At 35.3% G+C, this 19,260-nt stretch overlaps 2 protein-coding genes across 5 annotated transcripts in view; both read right to left on the bottom strand.

Moving 5' to 3' along the window:
• TTN (titin) overlaps positions 1–19,260 on the bottom strand; it is a 268,870-nt gene that overhangs the window by 119,731 nt on the left and 129,879 nt on the right. For 2 of the 4 annotated variants that reach the window (XM_069470255.1, XM_069470265.1), the window contains 20 exons: positions 18,707–18,799; positions 18,017–18,094; positions 17,004–17,072; positions 16,730–16,856; positions 16,354–16,619; positions 15,499–15,579; positions 14,614–14,691; positions 8,202–8,288; positions 8,007–8,090; positions 7,838–7,921; positions 4,935–5,021; positions 4,540–4,623; positions 4,373–4,456; positions 4,156–4,239; positions 3,935–4,018; positions 3,715–3,798; positions 3,505–3,582; positions 3,036–3,119; positions 2,475–2,570; positions 2,123–2,200 (listed from right to left, as the gene is read on the bottom strand). The exons of the other annotated variants lie outside the window; for them this stretch is intronic. In XM_069470255.1, the coding sequence (XP_069326356.1) occupies positions 2,123–2,200; positions 2,475–2,570; positions 3,036–3,119; positions 3,505–3,582; positions 3,715–3,798; positions 3,935–4,018; positions 4,156–4,239; positions 4,373–4,456; positions 4,540–4,623; positions 4,935–5,021; positions 7,838–7,921; positions 8,007–8,090; positions 8,202–8,288; positions 14,614–14,691; positions 15,499–15,579; positions 16,354–16,619; positions 16,730–16,856; positions 17,004–17,072; positions 18,017–18,094; positions 18,707–18,799 (1,890 nt within the window). The remainder of the gene's footprint in view (positions 1–2,122; positions 2,201–2,474; positions 2,571–3,035; positions 3,120–3,504; positions 3,583–3,714; positions 3,799–3,934; positions 4,019–4,155; positions 4,240–4,372; positions 4,457–4,539; positions 4,624–4,934; positions 5,022–7,837; positions 7,922–8,006; positions 8,091–8,201; positions 8,289–14,613; positions 14,692–15,498; positions 15,580–16,353; positions 16,620–16,729; positions 16,857–17,003; positions 17,073–18,016; positions 18,095–18,706; positions 18,800–19,260) is intronic. 4 annotated transcript variants of the gene reach the window in all.
• On the bottom strand, positions 5,122–7,670 carry LOC138380800 (uncharacterized). Its single transcript, XM_069465233.1, has 13 exons — positions 7,520–7,670; positions 7,286–7,387; positions 7,090–7,173; positions 6,890–6,970; positions 6,693–6,773; positions 6,500–6,583; positions 6,309–6,389; positions 6,113–6,196; positions 5,919–5,999; positions 5,723–5,806; positions 5,527–5,610; positions 5,332–5,415; positions 5,122–5,219 (listed from the first exon to the last, which is right to left on the bottom strand). The coding sequence occupies exons 1-13, from the start codon at positions 7,668–7,670 to the stop codon at positions 5,122–5,124; spliced, it is 1,179 nt and encodes a 392-aa protein (XP_069321334.1).

Here is a 19,260-nt window from a genome sequence, read left to right as displayed (position 1 = left end):
ACACTTTCTTTTCTGGGACGATTTTCTTGGGCACTTCAGGCACTTTAAAGATACGATTTTGTTTACTATTAAGAATTTATAAGATGTACAAGATTCTGCAAAGAACACGCAAAGAATATAGGAGAAAGATCTTCATCTACCAAGACTTCATGGGGAAAATGGCTTCTGAGGCATGGCACCCTTTGGACATCCTAATTTTGTAAATGAATCTTCTCAGCCTTCTTCATGTGCTTCTTGTCCTTTGTGTACCCTTAAGTGAAGGTGTTCCCTACTGGTCTAACTTTGACACTTAAAAAAAAATTGCTCTGCATTTTCTGAATGATCATTCCAGCACGTTCAACTCGTATTTCCATGTGGATGACTTTGAGATCTACATCTCTAGGCCTGATCTCTTTCCTAAGCTCCTAATGCACATTCCTAATGTCCATACTTGAAAAGTGAAAATATATATTCACTGTCTTCTTCTAGTATCAGTTAAGATATCCAATGAACCATTCTCTTGGCCATCTAGATTCAGCCCTTACAATTATCTTGGGCTCCTCACATTCCCTAATGGCTTCTATAATATTCAGAGGCCAACTCAATCTCCATCTCTCTTAAATACAACCCCCTTCCCATTTCTACCACCACTGATCTTGTCCAATTCTTAATGACCTTCATAATTTCAATGGCTCTTTACTATTTACACTATATTCCAATAGCTTGAATTACTGCCAATTTATCTTTCTAAAGCCCAAATCCTATAAATATGTACACCTACTTCAACACCTTTGAAGCTTCCTGTTGCCTACAGAATAAAGTATAAGCCTTATACTGGCATCTGAAGTACTCAAAATATGACCCCCATGTTTCTATCCAGCATTATCTTCCAAGATATTGCACAACCAATCTATACTAAAATTATGCAAATTCATTTGACACTTTCTAGACCTTTCTACCTCTTTCTAGACCCTTGCAGTTTCTAGACCCTTCTACCTCTGTGCCTTTCAATATGCTCTTCCATTTGCCTGCAATACTATTTCCTCAATTTCTACATGTGAAAACCCATCAAAATTTAAATTCTCTTTTTCCACACAGCTTTTCATATTGCCTCTGCCTGAAATTAATTTTTTCTGGCTCTGTGTTTCTGTACTTTGTACTCACTTTGTAAGTGTCATCACCTCCTGTCTGTGTTAGAGTTGTATTATCTTTCTATCCTCTGATCAGAGTTAAGCTGTTTGAAGACAGGATCAGGTCTTAATTTTTCTAACACAGTGTCTTATTAATAGTAAATGTTCAACAAAATTTGCTGAATTAGGCTGTCTTACACATTGAGTGGGTAAAGGTCTTCTTCTACCACATGTAACCATGCAATGTATCATGGCACAACTGAGCCTCATTCATTTTTTTCCCTCCTACTTATCTGACACATTTTCTCTCTTTGTCTTCATTATTTTCCCCTTCTTTCTGTGATATGTAGTTTTGCATAAACTCATAGTATTTTTTGCTCTAAGAGCTCTTATTAAAATGCTTACATAGCAGTCAGGGAAATATGTATTTGTTCTTCATGGTAGATACCTTTTTCTGGCAGGACTTCTGGTTTTTTGGTAACAGGCACAGGTTCCTTCTTTACTGGAACAAGTTTCTTGGGCACCTCAGGCACTTTGAAGATATTAGTTTTATTTTAAAAAGAGTATTTAAAAAGATTTAAAAATGTTAAAAATCCTTAATTAATGAAGCAGCATTAAAATTAGTGGAACAAAATAAGGACATTTTTTTGTCCCTAATTACACAACAACAATGAGGACAACTTAAGATATTAGAGTATTTTTTTTTTTATGATGTCAGTGATGATGTAAATACATTTACCTGGTGGTGTTTCTGGCTTCTTAACTGTTGGGACTTTCTTCACTGGGACAACTTTCTTTGGCATCTCAGCTACTTCAAAGATATTAGTAACATTTAACAATATAAAATCATAAGATGTAATGTATACACATTAACTTTATAAGTTTATTCAATAACACAACATATAGATAACAGCTGACAAAGACATAATATAGCACAACACACAATAAAGAAACAGCATAAAGTTTTGGACAGCACACAAAAATTAAATCAATATTTATTTTAACATAAGTACCTTTAGGTGGTGGAGCTTCTGGTTTTTTGATGACAGGAACTTTCTTCTCAGGGACAATCTTCTTGGGTTCTTCAGGCACTTGAATGATAGGAATTTCTTTTAGAGTGAGACGATTACAATGAAAAATTTAATACTAATGAATGAATAAAAAAATCACATGTATTTCTTGGTATGCACATTGTAAAATTCTGTAGGACCTAAGTTTCATGTTTTCACATAACTTTTGTTCTGGGCAATGAAGTCAAATTTCAAACAAGGAGATAGGAGACTGACATTTTACCTTAAAGAAGGTATATACTAGACATAAAAATGAAATCTCTGTTTTTCCCATGCAGTGGGTCCTGCCTTGTACCTTCTGGAGGTGGAGATGGGGCTTTTGGTTCCTCCTCCTCTACAACAGGAATTGGCTCTTCCTCTTCAGGAGCAATTTCCTCAGGTTCTTCATATACTTTAAAGATATTAGTTAATTTTATTTTAATGTGTGGAACAATACTGTAAAATTCACAAAACACCAAACACAATAAATAGTAATCTTGATTTCTTCCTTTGTTGCAATTAATGTAGTCTCCTATTTTTGTGAAGATGCAATCTATCTTATTTGCACTGACTTCTGTGTCTCCTGATTTGAGCCCTTTTAGTGTTTAATGTCATTTATACTCATTAGTGCTCCCGTCTTACTTTCTGTGTACATTAGAGAAGTTTTGTTTAATACAGCTTACAATGACCTGTATAGATACTGCTGACCGATAACCCAAAATAGATTTGAGATCAGAGCTAATTTAGAATGATGAATTAAGACAAATAATCAAAGGATAGAAAGTGACCAAGAGATAATGAGTTAGGAAGGAAGAAGAACAAAGCTTAAATTAGAAATAGTCACAAGTGGCAAGCTCATTAATGGTCTCACGTGTACCTTCTTGGGGAGGAGACTCCACTTTCTCGGGTACAGGAACAGCTGGTTTCTCTTCCAAGACAGGTTTCTTGGGCACCTCTGGCACTTTAAAGGTATTAGTTAGTTTTTTACTTATGGGTAGTTGAGAAGTGCATGAAATTTATACCACATCTACTTCATGTTTTGTTCAAATAACACAGGGACAGATCCAAGAACAAAATTCACAATAAGGTCACATAGTGGGTAGGAAAATGTGGCCTATTAACAAAACCGTGTTAGTAAACTCTTCCAGTGCTTATAATAAATAAGCACCTCAGTTTTTTAAAAAAATCTCAATGATGTTATCAAAAATCATTTAAACTCTGAAAATCCAGAATAACAGTTTGTAGTTATGACTATAAGAAAAATGGCTAACAAAGGGTTGGATAATAGGTGATTTTTGAGATCAAGAGGGAGGGTTTTTCTGCAGAATCTCATAAGAGGCATGTACCTTTAGGTGGTGGGACTTCAGGCTTTTTGGGAACAGCTACTTTCTTTTCTGGAACGACTTCTTTTGGAGCTTCAGGCACTTTAAAGATATTAGTATTTTAACATTATGAACAATCACTGGTAAACATTCATTACATTTACATAGAACAAAACACTTTTAGGAGTTGGAGGCGGCATCCACCTCCCTCAAACCGTGCATAGCTACATGTACCTTTAGCAGGTGGGACTTCCGGTTTTTTGGGAACCACAGGAGGCACCTTCTTTTCAGGAACAACTTCCTTGGGCGCCTCGGGCACTTTGAAAGATATTAGTAGTTTTTAAACTCACAGTTTCAATGACAAATGAAAATCATAAAGTAGAACAGCAGACTATAACATTTTAAAAGACATTTGAAGACATTTCTTCTGTAGGAAGTTAGTGGCAATGAATACCTTTCACTGGTGGTGGCTCAGGTTTTTTGGCAACAACAGCAGGTGCTTTCTTTTCTGGGACAGGTTTCTTAGGTGGCACAGTCACTAAAGGAATTAGCATTTATGTTTGAGAAGCAGCGAAGAGAGCAAGAAAACAAGACAAAAATTTAGAATGCCCAGAGTTGTCAGGGCAAGAAGGGGAAAGAGTGGCCACTGTGGCCTAACAGCCGGGTGCCAAGTACCTTTTGGAGGCTCCACTGGCTCTGGCTCTTCCACAACTTCTGCTGGAGGCTCTTCCGGGGCAATTTCCTCAGGCTCCTCGTACACTTTAAAGACATGAGCTCATTTTAATGCTAGAACTGACTAAAGTACATGAAATATTTTGCAAATTTTTTTTTTACAATACTAAGGAGAGAATTTATTTTTTAAAAAATACTGATTTGAATAGTGTCATATTACCTTCAGGAGGAGGACTTTCCGGTTTGGGGGGAATAACTTCAGGCATCTTCTTTTCTGGGACAGCCACCTTTGGCACCTCGGGTACTTTAGAGATATGTGTTTTCATAAGATTAGACAAAGTAAAGACAAACAAACAGCATCAAACACAGCAACATGAGGGTGACTACCTTTTACAGGTGGGACTTCAGGCTTCTTAGGAGGAGCCGCTGGCACCTTCTTTTCAGGGACGACTTCTTTAGGAGCCTCTGGCACTTAAAAGATATTAGTGAAATTACATTTAGGAGTTATGGATACCACTAGAACAAAATATATTCAAGAACAGAAAAGTCAGATCTTCTGAAACCTAAGGTCAGTGACAAATACCTTTAACAGGTGGTGGGACTTCTGGCTTTTTAGGAGGAGCCACTGCTACCTTCTTTTCAGGGATAACTTCTTTAGGAGCCTCAGGCACTTAAAAGATATTAGTGAAATTACATTTAGAAGTTAGGAAGACCATTAGACCAAAATTTATTCAAGACTAGAAGACTTAGATCTTCTGAAACCTGAGGTCAGTGACAAATACCTTTAACAGGTGGTGGGACTTCAGGCTTTTTAGGAGGAGCTGCCGGCACCTTCTTTTCAGGGACAACTTCTTTGGGAGCCTCTGGCACTTAAAAGATATTAGTGAAATTACCTTTAGGAGTTAGGAAGACCACTAGGACAAAAAATTTTCAAGAGCAGAAGAGGCAGATCTTCTGAAGAGTCTAAAGTCAGTGACAAATACCTGTAACAGAAGGGACTTCAGGCTTTTTAGGAGGAGCCGCTGGCACCTTCTTTTCAGGGATAACTTCTTCGGGGGCCTCTGGCACTTAAAAGATATTAGTGAAATTACATTTAGGAGTTAGGAAGGTCATTAGACCAAAATGTGTTCAAGAGGAGAAGAGTTACATCTTCTGAAGACTAAAGTCAGTGACAAGTACCTGTAACAGGTGGGACTTCAGGCTTTTTAGGAGGAGCCACTGCCACCTTCTTTTCAGGGACAACTTCTTTGGGAGCCTCAGGCACTTAAAAGATATTAGTGAAATTACATTTAGGAGTTATGAAGACCACTAGACAAAATACCTTTAAGAGCAGAAGAGTCAGATCTTCTGAAGACTAAAGTCAGTGACAAGTACCTGTAACAGGTGGGACTTCAGGCTTTTTAGGAGGAGGCATGGGCACTTTCCTTTCTGGGATAACTTCTTGGGGAGCCTCAGGCACTTAAAAGATATTAGTGAAATTACATTTAGGAGTCAGGAAGACCACTAGGACAAAATATATTCAAGAGCAGAAGAGGTAGATCTTCTCAAGCCTAAAGTCAGTGGCAAGTACCTGTAACAGGTGGGACTTCAGGCTTTTTAGGACGAGTCATGGGCACTTTCTTTTCAGGGACAACTTCTTTGGGAGCCTCAGGCACTTAAAAGATATTAGTGAAATTATATTTAGGAGTTAAGAAGACCACTAGGACAAAATACCTTCAAGAGGAGAAGAGTTAGATCTTCTGAAATCTAAGATCAGTGACAAATACCTGTAACAGGTGGGGCTTCTGGCTTTTTAGGAGCCACTGCTACTTTCTTTTCAGGAATAACTTCTTTGGGAACCTCTGGCACTTAAAAGATATTAGTGAAATTATATTTAGAAGTTAAGAATACCAGTAGGACAAAATATCTTCAAGAGCAGAAGAGTTAGATCTTCTGAAGCCTACAATCAAGTGACAAGTACCTGTAACAGGTGGGACTTCAGGTTTTTTAGGAGGAGCCATGGGCACTTTCTTTTCAGGGACAACTTCTTTGGGAGGCTCAGGCACTTAAAAGATATTAGTGAAATTATATTTAGGAGTGATGAAGACCGTTAGGATAAAATATACTCAACAGCAGAAGAGTTAGATCTTCTGAAACCTAAGGTCAGTGACTAGTACCTGTAACAGGTGGGACTTCAGGCTTTTTAGGAGCCACTGCTACTTTCTTTTCAGGGATAACTTCTTTGGGAGCCTCTGGCACTTAAAAGATATCAGGGAAATTACCTTTAGGAGTTAGGAAGACCACTGGGACAAAATATCTTCAAGAGCAGAAGAGGTAGATCTGAAATCTAAGGTCAGTGACAAATAACCTATAACAGGTGGGGCTGCTGGCTTTGTAGGGGGCACCAGTGTTGTTTTCTTTTCAGGGACAATTTCTTGAGGAACTTCAGGCACTTAAAAGATATTAGTAGTTTTTCACTTAGATTAATAAATGGACTAAAAATGTTTCTAAGAGCAGAAGAGAGATTTCTTCTGCAGAATAAGGACAGGGGTGAAAAATACCTGTGACAAATGGGGCTTCTGGCTCTTTGGGCAAAACCTTGGGAACTTTCTTTTCTGGGATAACTTGGGGAACTCCAGGCACTTGAAAGATATTAGTAGTTTTACACTTAGGTTAATGAAGAGAAATGGACTAAAATCATTTTCTAGTAGCAGAAGAGATGTTTCTTCTGCAGAATGAAGTGAAGGCTAACATATACCCGAGACAACTGGGGCTTCTGGTTTTTTAGGCAGGGCTACGAGACTTTTCTTTTCTGCAACTTCTTGAGGAACTTCCGGCACTTGAAAGATATTAGTAGTGTTACACTTAGGTTAATGAAGAGCAATGCACTAAAACCATTTTCAAGAATGGAAGAGATATTTCTTCTGCAGAGTAAGGTTGAACTGAGCTGACATGTACCTGCGGCTGGGGGGACTTCTGGTTTTTTGGGTGGTGTCTTGAGAATTTTCTTTTCTGGGACAACTTCTTGAGCAGCTTCCGGTACTTGAAAGATATTAGTATTTTTAGAATTTATGAATAGTGAAGGCATCTATTACAAAGACTGTGGGGAGTACAAGAAAATATTTTTTCTTGACAGAGAAGTGGGAATAAATACCTTTTGTAGGTGGGACTTCTGGTTTTTTGGGCACTGCCACAGACACTTTCTTTTCAGGTATAACTTCTTTAGGAGCTTCAGGGACTTTGAAGAAATTAGTACCTTTTAGTTAGAACCATAAAGGGAGAATATCGACAACACATTTACCCAAGTAAATACAATTTGTGAGACCGGCAGACACTTCTATATACTCTTAACCCAGGCCCCCTGAAGCAGGTGACAGACAACACATACGGATAAATACCTTTGGGAGGTGGAGCTTCTGGCTTTTTGGGAGGAGCCACTGGTACTTTCTTTTCAGGGACAGCTTCCTTCGGCTTTGGCGGTGGCGGCACCTCAGGCACTTCAAAGATATTTGTAATTTGTGTTTAGAAAAGGTAAACATAATTGATGTCTATAGCATGTAAGCATATAACAAGATATTTTGGATAGCTACGACATTTTTTTTTCATTAGAATTATATCACCTTTTATGTACTAGGATTTTTAGATATAATTTTCTAGTTAACATAACAGTTATTTTTCTCTCTAGTTTGTATAGCTTTGGCATTACCTTCAGGAGGAGGACTTTCCGGTTTGGGGGGAATAACTTCAGGCACCTTCTTTTCTGGGACAGCCACCTTTGGCACCTCAGGTACTTTAAAGATATTAGTGTTTTCATAAGATTAGACAAAGTAAAGACAAACAAACAGCATCAAACACAGCAACATGAGGGTGACTACCTTTTACAGGTGGGACTTCAGGCTTTTTAGGAGGAGCTGCTGGTACTTTCTTTTCAGGGACGACTTCTTTAGGAGCCTCAGGCACTTAAAAGATATCAGTGAGATTACATTTAGGAGTTAAGAAGGCTACTAGGACAAAACATATTCAAGAGCAGAAGAGTTAGATCTTCTGAAACTTAAGTCAGTGACAAATACCTTTAACAGGTGGTGGTACTTCAGGCTTTTTAGGAGGAGCCACTGCCACCTTCTTTTCAGGGACAACTTCTTTGGGAGCCTCTGGCACTTAAAAGATATTAATGAAATTCAATTTAGGAGTTATGAAGACCACTAGACCAAAATATATTCAAGAGTGAAAGAGTCAGATCTTCTGAAGCCTAAAGTCAGTGACAAATACCTCTAACAGGTGGGACTTCAGGCTTTTTAGGAGGAGCCACCAGCACTTTCTTTTCAGGGATAGCCTCTTTGGGAGCTTCTGGCACTTAAAAGATATTAGTATTGTTACACTTAGAAAATACAAAGAAGACTAGATACACTGAAACACTTTCAAAGAACAAAAGAGCTATTTTTTTTCCCCCTGAGCCTGAGATCAGTGGTAATAAGTTCCTATCATACGCAGCAGAGCTTTAGGCTTCTGGAGAAGAGCTTCTGGCACTTTCTTTTTGGTGGCCACTTCTTCTGGAGCTTCTGGCAGTTTGAAGATATTAGTAAATTTACATTTGAGTCACAAGAGTCAACACAGACAAGAGTCACATTTACACATCGAAAGAGTTGTCAAGGCTACAAAGGTGGTCCTGTCTATCTCCCCACCTCCATAGCCCACCATAAAGCTACAGTTAAGAATGTATCTTTGACAGGCACATCCTCAGGCATTTGGGGAGGATGCACTTTCTTTTCAGGGACAACTTCCTTGAGAGCCTCTGGCACTTTAAAGATATTAATATTTTTTTCATCTAGGACTTACAAGAATCAGTACAAACAGACAACACATTTATACAGGAAAAGACATTTTCCCACCCCTCTAAGCTTCCAGGAAGATATACCTTTATCAGGAGGGACTTCAGGCTTTTTGTGAGGAACCACAAGTGTTTTCTTTTCAGGGGCAATTTCTTGAGGAGCTTCAGGCACTTTAAGAAATTAGTATTTTTATGTTTAGTGTTAGGAAGATCACTAGGAAGAGCAAAATATTTTCAAAACTACAGGAGCTAATTATTGAGCCTGAAGGCACGGTGACTTGTACCTTTAACTGATGGAGGTTCTCTTTTTTTGGAAGGAACTCTCTTTGCAGGAAGAACTTCATGAGGAGTTTCAGGCACTTGAAAGATATTAGTATTTCACATTGAAGAGTTAAGATGATTAATGAAAACTAACGGCAGCAAGTCAGCAAATGTAGCAAACTTCTCTTTCCCTCTGTCCTCCCTTTGCTCCACCAATAGACTAAGTCTAAAGGGGTTAATGGATCTTCAAGAAGACGTGTTTGCCCTCGTCTAGTACCTAGCAGAGCTCACGTGACATTCTATTCCCTCGTTATTCAACAAGTATTTTTAGTAGGAGGGTATTCTGTTTTGGCAGGAACAGCCACAAATATTTTGCTTTTAGAGAAAACTTCTTCTGAAACTTCAGACACTCTAAAGATATTAGTATGTTTATATTTAGAAGTTACAAAGGGCATTAGAAAATATGTCGTTTTAAGAGCAGAGGACAAATAATTTCTTCTGCATCTGTTCAGAGGTGGTATGTACTTTTCATAGGTGGAGTTTCTGGCTTTTTAGGGACATCCTCAAATACCTTCATTTCAGAAGCAACTTCTTTCATAGCTTCTAGTGCTTTGAAGGTCTTAATATTATAATAATTAATAGTTAGAGGTTAATAGGATCCATGGAGACATTAATCACATGAACTGACCCAAAGTGATTCTTCTGGCTACAAAGTTGCTTCCTTTAAGAATTTGATGAGGTTTAAAATCTTGAGGAGAGAAATTAAATCTAATTTGTCTTTGCTTATTATTCCCCAGCTCCCTAGCACCTTGCTCATCATAAGCACTTATTAAATGTTTGTAATGAAGAAAGGAAGGGATGACAGGATGAATGATACCTTTAGTGGGAGGTGTTTTGATCTCAGGGGGAACAGCCGTGGGTGTCTCCTCTACAGGGACAACTTCTTGAGGCGATTCAGGCACTTTAAAGAAACGAATACATTGTATTCGGAGTTAGGAAGAGTTTCAGTCATAACTGGGAGACCTCTGCCACTCCCTTGCCCCCAGAATCTGATTCTTTGGTCGCAGTGTGAATACTTGGTTATCAGTAGCTGTTTTGTTGGTCACCTCAGGCACTATCAAGATCAGTAATTTTATTTCTTGGAATGGTACGTGTATGGAAAATTAGATCATGGAAAATAGAAAAATTGATTACAATTAATGGTATACCTTTAACTATAATTCTGAATAGAACAAATTACAGCCACTTTTTTAATCTTCTTTTTGCACCCTCACCTTAGGCATGTCCAAAAAGTGAGTGTTTTTCAAGGTGAGGAGAAAAGAGAACAACCAAAACTCCAGACTGAAAAAATATACCAGAGTATTTGGATATTCTTTAAATTACAGGATGTAATGGGCATTATGATGAAATTATTATTCTGGAAGTTTTAAAACTTTCTCATTTGTGTAAAAATATTAAAAATTGAAAAATGTACGATGCTTGAAAAATAAGACTATGAGAAGAGCAAATGAGTATTTAGACGAGTCCAGCTTTAAGTGGAATTATTTTTGCCTTGGCTTTAATAGGCTCTCAGGTGGTCTGAGGTGGTAGAGATGATACTGCAGATAGGTCAACTTCACATCGAATAAAATATTTTGCTTTCTTTAAGTCATGGTTCCCTGAAAATATTTCTATGATATTTAAGTCTTATGGGAAATCAGTTATTTCATATGCTTGGTTTTTTTACAGTTAGTTTATTTTAATAGAAAAAGAATTTCGACAGGTTGATATATTACATCCTGGAATTCCAATCCCATGGAAGGGTTGAAATACTGACTGATAGTTCACCCCTGTCATTTGGTGGCACTGATTCCTGCTTTAAAGGGAATGTGTTAAGCCAATTCAATGTAGTTCTAGGGTTATCATTTCATAAGTAGTCTCATGTAGATATTTTTCTAGCTAGTCTGATTTTTCTTTTTCTTTTAAGAGGGAACAATAATGGCTATTTCCTGTTGAAGAATCCATCCGGTCAGATTTGTTCATAATATATATACATATTTCCTGCGGAGTCCTCATAGATAAACTGTATAGCTCAACCATCTTTCATGTATATAAGTTAAAGATTTTTTTTTCTTTCTATTTTCTCTTGAATAACTCACTGGGACATGTATGGAACTGCTTTGTGGGATCTACCTCTCTGAAACGATTTCCTTGGTAGCCACTGGGGCTTTAAAGATATTAGTATTTTTATGTGTGTTAACCACAACTGCACACATGAGATAAAAGAGCTGACTTTCTTCTGACTTGTACCTGCTGGTGGTGGTGCTTTTCTTCTTTTAGCAACAGGAGTTTGTCCCTCTGGAACCACTTCCTTGAAGACTTCAAACTCTTTAAAGATATTAGTATATATATTTTTTAATTGAAAAAAAAGCATAGAGGCATACTAAGAAAGTTAGGTATATTAATAGATATTGTAGCTTTAAGTTAGAACTTTTATTTTTGTTCTAATAGTTTATCTTTCTACATTATATGAGGGAGACTTGACTTTTTAGGGGCAAGTTGCACATATTTCCTTGTCATGGGCATGTCAGATACTTTAAAGATGTTAGTATTTTAGCATTAGAGGTTGTGAGAATGTATATTAAACACTAAACATTTTGCAGACTGAAGATGATAGATTTTCTTTAGATTTTCATAACTAGAGAATTATACCTTTAGTTGGAGGATATTCTGGAATTTCAGGAACAGACTCGGGTATCTCCACCTCTGGTAAAACTTCTTCGATTAAATCAGGCTCTTTAAAGATATTAGTAGGTTTACACTTAGAAGTTGTAAAAAGAGTAAATTATATGACATGCAATTTTTGAGTCTTAAAGCCAAAGATATTTGTCTGAGTTTGATGTATTTGAAATATACCTTTAGTTGGTGGTATTTCTCTCTTTTTAGGAATAGTCACATATATTTTGTCCTCTGGAGCAACTTTCTTGGGTGGCACAGGCACTTAAAAGATATGAGTATTGTTATATTTATAAATGGTGAAGAAAAATACTGAGCTTTTAAAATGAGCCAAAAAATAAACCCTCTTCAGACTGGATGATTGGTGTTATATACCTTTTGCTAGTCTGGTTTTTGTCTTTGGAGGATGAGTCACAAGTACTTTTTCTTCCAGGACTGATTCTTCAGATGCTTCATAAACTAAAGATATTAGTATTTATACAATTAGGAGTGTTTCACGGTGGGTAAAATATAGCATTAAGAAAAACATAACATGTAATACACATTCATTGCCTAAATTAACGGTAGCACATAGATGCAAATTAGTGACAAGAATGCATTGGCTAGGAATAAGTCTCATTCCCAGTTTTCTGATATAGGACTCTCAGCATTTCTTTATGATCATGATAATAAAATTGAAAAATTCACCAGCCAAGGACTATGTAATTCTTCATTTTGTCCTCAGAAAGTTATTGGTAAAATTGTCCTATTGGTCCTATTTTTAATGGATTTGTGCATAAAGAACAGGGTAGACATTGAATTGCAAATAGAGAATTAGCCTCCTATATTTGATTTACTGGTAATTCATGCTAAGTCTTCCCCTTTTCTAGGAGCCTAGTTATCTATATTTTCAAATCACATCTAATTTATGGCTTCACAGTTTAATATGAATTTGAAAACCATTTAGGCGTTGGAAGCAGAAAAGAAAAATAAAAATGATTAAATATTTGGAAAATAAGGTAAATGAAGATAATAAAGAATTTCTCTAGTATTTAGTAAGGAAGACTGGTGATAACAACAACCAAACTTAAGTATAAAGAGGGTATTCAAAGGAGAGAGTGATCATATACTTATTCTAACCTGGTATAAGAGGGTGAAAAAAAAAAGAGGAAAAAAGTTGAACTTTAACGGGGAGTTTTTAGATTAAAAAAATAGAAGAATATCCTAACTACTGGCATTTTTACTATGCAGATTATTGAATGGTATTCTACTCAGAATATTTTACCATTCAGATTATTTTACTATTCAAATAACTAAATTCTCATTTTGCATGAAAGCCAAAAAAAAAAAAAAAAAAAAAAAGCCTTGATAATTCTTTTGAGATTCTAGTGGCCCCGTAAACCTATGGTCCTTTGAGTAGCATTGCCAAAATGTTTCCAATTATAGTTGTGAAGAGCAAAGAAATAATGGTGAGTATTTTGATTTTTACAAAATCCAATTAAAATATTATTATGGAGTTAAAGTAAGTTACTCCATGGTCTGAGAAAATAAATTGCTTCAAAGCGAAAGATGCTTGTACACAGAACAGGTTAGGAAAATTCCACAGGACAAATGACTTTTCTAAAATCAGACAATGTTATAAGTATGCTATTTCTTTTTTAAATTGGTGAGGAAATATATCTTGTCTGAGGTTAGTAGCCATTAAAACTATTTAATCTGAGCCAAATATTTTTGGCTTATTAGGCTTTTGCAAGAGATTAGTATTTTATATTTACTTTTTATTTAAAGCTCTGAAGACAAGCACAGCGAATTTAAGGACACAAATGAAACCAAAAAGAACCACCAATTTTTCTACACTCACTGTATATCTCTGTGTCTTCAGAAAGAACAATAGGTGGTTTTTCTTCTTGAATATGTTTCTTAGGCACCTCGGGAACTTTAAAGATATTAGTATATTAATTATTATAAACAAATATAAGATACAAAATACAGGGATTTAACATCACACATATTCACTTTAAATCATGAAAAACTAAACAAAGAGTTATTTTATGTTGTGATTAGTATCACTGTATACCTTTAGTTGGTGGAACTTCAGGCTTTTTAGGAACAGCTTCCCGAACTTTTTCTTCTGGAACAATTTTCTTGGGTACTTCGGGTGCTTTAAAGATATTTATTTGTCTTATTTTTAAGAACGTCATAATTGAGAGTAAGATATCAAGACAAAAAAGAGGCATCTAACAAGGGGAATGTAAAAAATTCCCAAATTATAAGTCACCTATAAGTCAAATGCATCGTCAATGCGTTTCTCTGGATTGGCTTGTCAACGAGCTCTTGATTTGTTATGTTAGGAACACTTAGCTCTTTGGAGATGGTATTATTTTCCATCATCATTTTAGAACATATTTATTTGTTTTCAGAACTACTTCACAAAAGTTTCCAAAATATTTTTGACGGAGAAGTTAAGAGGTCAATATTGTTTAATTACTGCTTAAGAGGATCAATATAAGCACCTTTTAGGCTTATGTCTTTGTTCCGAGGTCATCAAAAAAGGGAAGATTATGCTATAGAACATTAATTGAAGCTTATGTCATTCATAGCCATCTTGTGGCACTAAAGAGAGAATAGTCTCTCTCTTCTCTGTCTTAAGTGAATAAAGAGGGATTTTATTTTGGTGGTGAATTGGCAAAGGCAGGTACCTTTAGCTGGTGGAACTTCGGGTTCTTCAGGAACACGTACTTTTTCCTCTACCACAATTTTCTTGGGCACCTCAGGAACTTTAAAGATAGTAGCAATAATTTCTTTTACTTTTAAACATTCTTTTAAGCACAAAGAATTTTAACAAGCAGAGCAGAAGAAATGTACAAACACAGACCAGAACATAGCCACGATATAAAACACAGACATCACTTTATAAAATAAATTACAGTATTAATTAAAATGAGTTGAATTTTAAAACAAATATGACACAGAAATCCAGGGGAATTTCCCTTGTTAGAATAGTAAAAACTTGACAAGAAAAATGAACAATACACCCTCAGCTGGTGCTATCTCTAAGCAGAATAGTTGATACTTTCTCTTCAATGATAACTTTCTTACATGCGTCAGAGACTTTAAAGATGTAAGTTTATATTATTTATTAGATGCTATCTTTTTATTTCTATTGTGAAATTCAAGAGGTTCACAAAAACGAACAAAGTAGGGACATTAAACACATATTCACTATATATTTATATTTACTAGATTAACATTATTAATAATGAACAGAAAAACATAAGTTTATCAACAAGTATGTTAGTGAATATATAGTCAAATAGCATCAAAGAAGGAAGCCTAGGTTCACTATCTGGTTAAAGGGGATATCTGCTTTGGTAGTTTTAGGTATAACAATAGTGACTTCTTTTTTGGGTAGAATTTCCTTTGGACCCTCAGCCACTTTTAAAGATATTACTTTGTTTTAGAAATTCTGAAAACACAAAACACAGAAGAAAAACATCAAGTGGAATGCAAAACTTGTACTTGCAAAGAAACCAAAGTGCTACTGTATGTAAAGTTAGGGAAGTAATTTTTTGCCAATAAGATACCTTTAGCTGGTGGCTCTTTTCGAGGAACAACTTTAGTGGGTGGCTTTTTTGGAGGGATGATTTTCTCAGATATCTCAGGCCCTTCAAAGATATTAGCATTTTAGTTTAGAATAAACTCTTGAAGTATTTGAAGCATTACTATTAAAGTTAGTATAATGAGGGCTCACAAAATGCTTTATCTATTTATATTTTTTGAATTCATAATACACCTGCTTCCAAAAGAGATTTGATTTTGCTAAATATCATCTATATTGTAGATTTACTATGTATACACACATATTCCTTCATATTACACACACATTAGTTTGGGTATTGAAAAGAACTTATTTGTGCTTTGGTTTATCCTCAGAATGTAGTAGAATGTAGGTACCATTACCAACACTTCACTACCTTACTGTTATTTCTCTAATGAAAGTATCATAAAATGACAAAAGCTTCTGATAAGTAACTACCAGTTTGTGAACAGTTAACTGAAATGTTAACAAAGCAGTGATTATTTTGCCTGAACATGTAAATTCCTCAGTGAACTGAGGAGTTTCTCTTTTTACTTAACTGATGACACTGGTCAGTTATTTTGGTACCTGCAACAATTATGTAATCAGATTATTAAAAGAATCTCTAAATTCATACAGTGAACTGAGATAAGCAGATATCAAACTTACTGTCTTGTCTACTAAAATTACACTCTGTATGGTTAATCTCTACTCAATATTAGTCTTTGTGTCAAATAGTTTAATCTCATGCTTAAAATATTTCATGGGGTTTCTAACGTTCCAAACTGAACACAAAATATATTTTCAAAGGAAAGTTAGAGCAAGACATAAGAATTTGTAATATCTGAAAAATTCCCTATACCTTTAGGTGGAGCTTTGGGTTTTTCATATACTTCCACTTCTTCAGCCTCTAAAACTTCTATTACTCTATGGACTTTTTCAACTTTGTGTTCTTCTTCAAATCTAGGTTCTTCTACTTTGATGAATTCTTCTACTTCATGGAACTCTTCTTCTTCAAAATATTCTTCAACTTCATGGAACTCTTCTTCTTCAAGAGCTTCTTCCACTTTTGCTTCTACTACTTCTAATTCTAGTCTTTCTTTTACTATTTCCTCTTTGCGGACAGTTCTCCCTGAAAGAGCATCTATTTTAAGAGTTTTATTTTTTTAAAACACAGAAGAAACAAAGATGTAAATTCAAAATATATTTTTAAAAAACCTGAAAAGAGGCTTGCATGCAACAACACATGAAAATCCAAGATATTTCTCCAAATACCTTTAGCTGGGGGAACAACTTCTTTTTTAGGCACGGGGACTTTCTTTTCTGGGATTTTCTTTTCTGGGACTTTCTTTGGTACTTCGGGCACTTTAAAGATACAGTTTTAATATTTAGGACAGTCAAGAGCAAGGTTTCATAGACAAAAAACATCAAAAACAATCAAGACAACAAAACATAAAAGTTTTAATGAAGAAAGATAAAAGAGGAAGTTCAGGTTTAAAAGAGAAGATGTACCTTTGGCTGGGGGTGCCTCTTTTTTCGGAACAGGAACAGGTACTTTCTCCTCAGGAACCTTCTTTGGCACTTTAAAGATATTAGGCATTTTAGTTAGCTGACAATGCTCAATAATAAACATGAAATAAAAACATCAGAAACAAACATCAACATTACAATAATCAAAGCGTCTAAGAAATCACTCTGTACTATTGGACAACAATTTTAGAGGCAATAAAGATATTTTCTAAATCACTCATTTATGCTAACATACCTTTACAAGAAGACATGTCCACAAAGAACCTGTGCTACTCTATTTTTTTTTTTAATAACAGAGATTACCAATATTGGGCCTACTTCTACTATTTTTAATTTGATGAAGGCTGTTTTTGAAGTGATTACCATTATAGAGTACTTAAGCTCTGACACAGGCCTCATGTTCTGTTGGGTGCTATTGTATTTGCTGAAGAGTTTACTGTAATAGGGACAGCATAATCTAATTGCTTAAGAACACTATTTGGAGCACTCACTGAATTAGGAAGCAATGAAAAGTAGACATTTTGTAATAACCTTGAATGCTTAGGCTAAAGTTTACAACAGGGACATGAAGCTCTTTAAAATAGTTATTATCCAAGCACTAAACCAGATTTTTTTCCTATGAAACAATAAATATAGTAAAAATAATTATAATACATAAGAAAACTCTATTTAGGTAATGGAATAAAATCTAGAAATAGAATGGGGAGGAAGAGGGCTCCATTGTTACGCATATATGTATAGAGAGATGTACTATCACATTAAAATTTTCAGCTATATAAGAAGCTTCTAGAATAATTCACACACAAATACATACACACATAATCATCCATTAACACTCTAGAAAAGATTAAAGAAATGGAATGAGTTATATTTTTATTAGTCCTTAATCAGTTCACTATTTAATTGACCATAAGAAAGCAGTGATAGAAGACATATTTGCTTTTTAGAAAGAAAATGAATGTGAAATTAAAGATATTAATCAGGATTTGCTGTACCTTTAGCTGGTGGTGCCTCCACTTTTTTAGGAACAGGAGTAGGCACTTCAGGTACTGCTTTCTTAACCACTTCAGGCACTTAAAAGATATTTTATGGACATTTTGAAAATGACATGCAATGAACAGAACAATAACACCCATATACCAATAAATAAACAACACAAAACATTGATTTATTCTAAAAAGATATTAGCAATATAAATGATAATGATATATTTGGAGTATATATTTGACTCTAGAAGTGTGAAGGATATTACTTAGAAATCTTATAAGCAAACACCCTATCAATTATGCAAATAAATGTCATAGTCTTCAGGAATAATAAGTTAATACTTATTCTAAAAAGTGAACACTTTCACCACAGGAATAGATTCCGTCCCCCCAACATTAATATTGAAAACAAAATTCATGATTGAAATCTAGGAGGAAGTATTATACTAGGACCTGGTCAGAAAAAATTAAATTGCCAGTAACAGAAAAGTAATCTCTCATTCTTAGTTGCACTGCAGATGCTGCACAAAAATGGGAAAAAAGGGACACATAATTTCATGTGCCAAGAATAATTAATAGTCAATTTATCATTGATGTGATGTCAGAAAAGTATACTGGTGAATGCTAGATTTAAACAATTTTGAGAAAGATTTGGAACACAAAGTATTTTAAATGTCTGACTAGTAAAAGCGGCTGTACCTCTAGGTGGTGCCACTTCCTCAACCTCCTCTATGCTAGGTAGTTCTTCTGGAACCTCCTCTTCTGGAACCTCTTCTTCTGGAACCTCTTCTTCTGGAATCTCTTCTTCTGGAATTTCTTCTTCTAGAATAGGCTCTTCAGGCTCCTCAAACACTTTAAAAAGATTATTATCATGTAAATTATTTTTATAATTCTTCTGAATATTAGACTAAAATGATATATCTGAAAACTACTCAGCCTTCCAAATGCTTGTGGAAACTATTTCTTTAAAAAAAAAACAAACAACCTATTGGGTCTTCAAAACATGTTAGGCCCTTCCCAGTATTTTAGATCTGGAAAGAACTCCAGAGAGTTAAGTTAAAATTATTATTATTTTTTAAAATGGAGGTGGGCTTATTTGAAGTCAAACAGTCACTTAGAGGTAGAAGTTAGATTTTCTGCACCAGTTACTCATGCTTAGCTAGAATTTCTCTTGGAGAAGCTTATTTTATAATTGCCAACCAAGTCATTTGATGGAAAATCTCCCAGAGCAAATACAGTTTCCCTTTAAAAAT

Source organism: Eulemur rufifrons, chromosome 1 (assembly GCF_041146395.1).
Source record: "Eulemur rufifrons isolate Redbay chromosome 1, OSU_ERuf_1, whole genome shotgun sequence".
In the NCBI taxonomy this organism is placed as follows: Eukaryota; Metazoa; Chordata; class Mammalia; order Primates; family Lemuridae; genus Eulemur; species Eulemur rufifrons.
This window is presented reverse-complemented; position numbering and strand designations above follow the sequence as displayed.

What these genes read in the sequence shown, in the direction of transcription:
- LOC138380800 (XM_069465233.1), bottom strand. Translation starts at nt 7,670, where the DNA reads ATGTTTACCTTTTCTAAACACAAATTACAAATATCTTTGAAGTGCCTG. An exon ending in CCTCCCAAAGGTATTTATCC is followed by an intron (nt 7,388 to 7,519) that starts GTATGTGTTGTC and finishes TCTAACTAAAAG; the next exon opens with GTACTAATTTCTTCAAAGTC. An exon ending in TGAAGTCCCACCTGTTACAG is followed by an intron (nt 6,197 to 6,308) that starts GTACTAGTCACT and finishes ATATCTTTTAAG; the next exon opens with TGCCTGAGCCTCCCAAAGAA.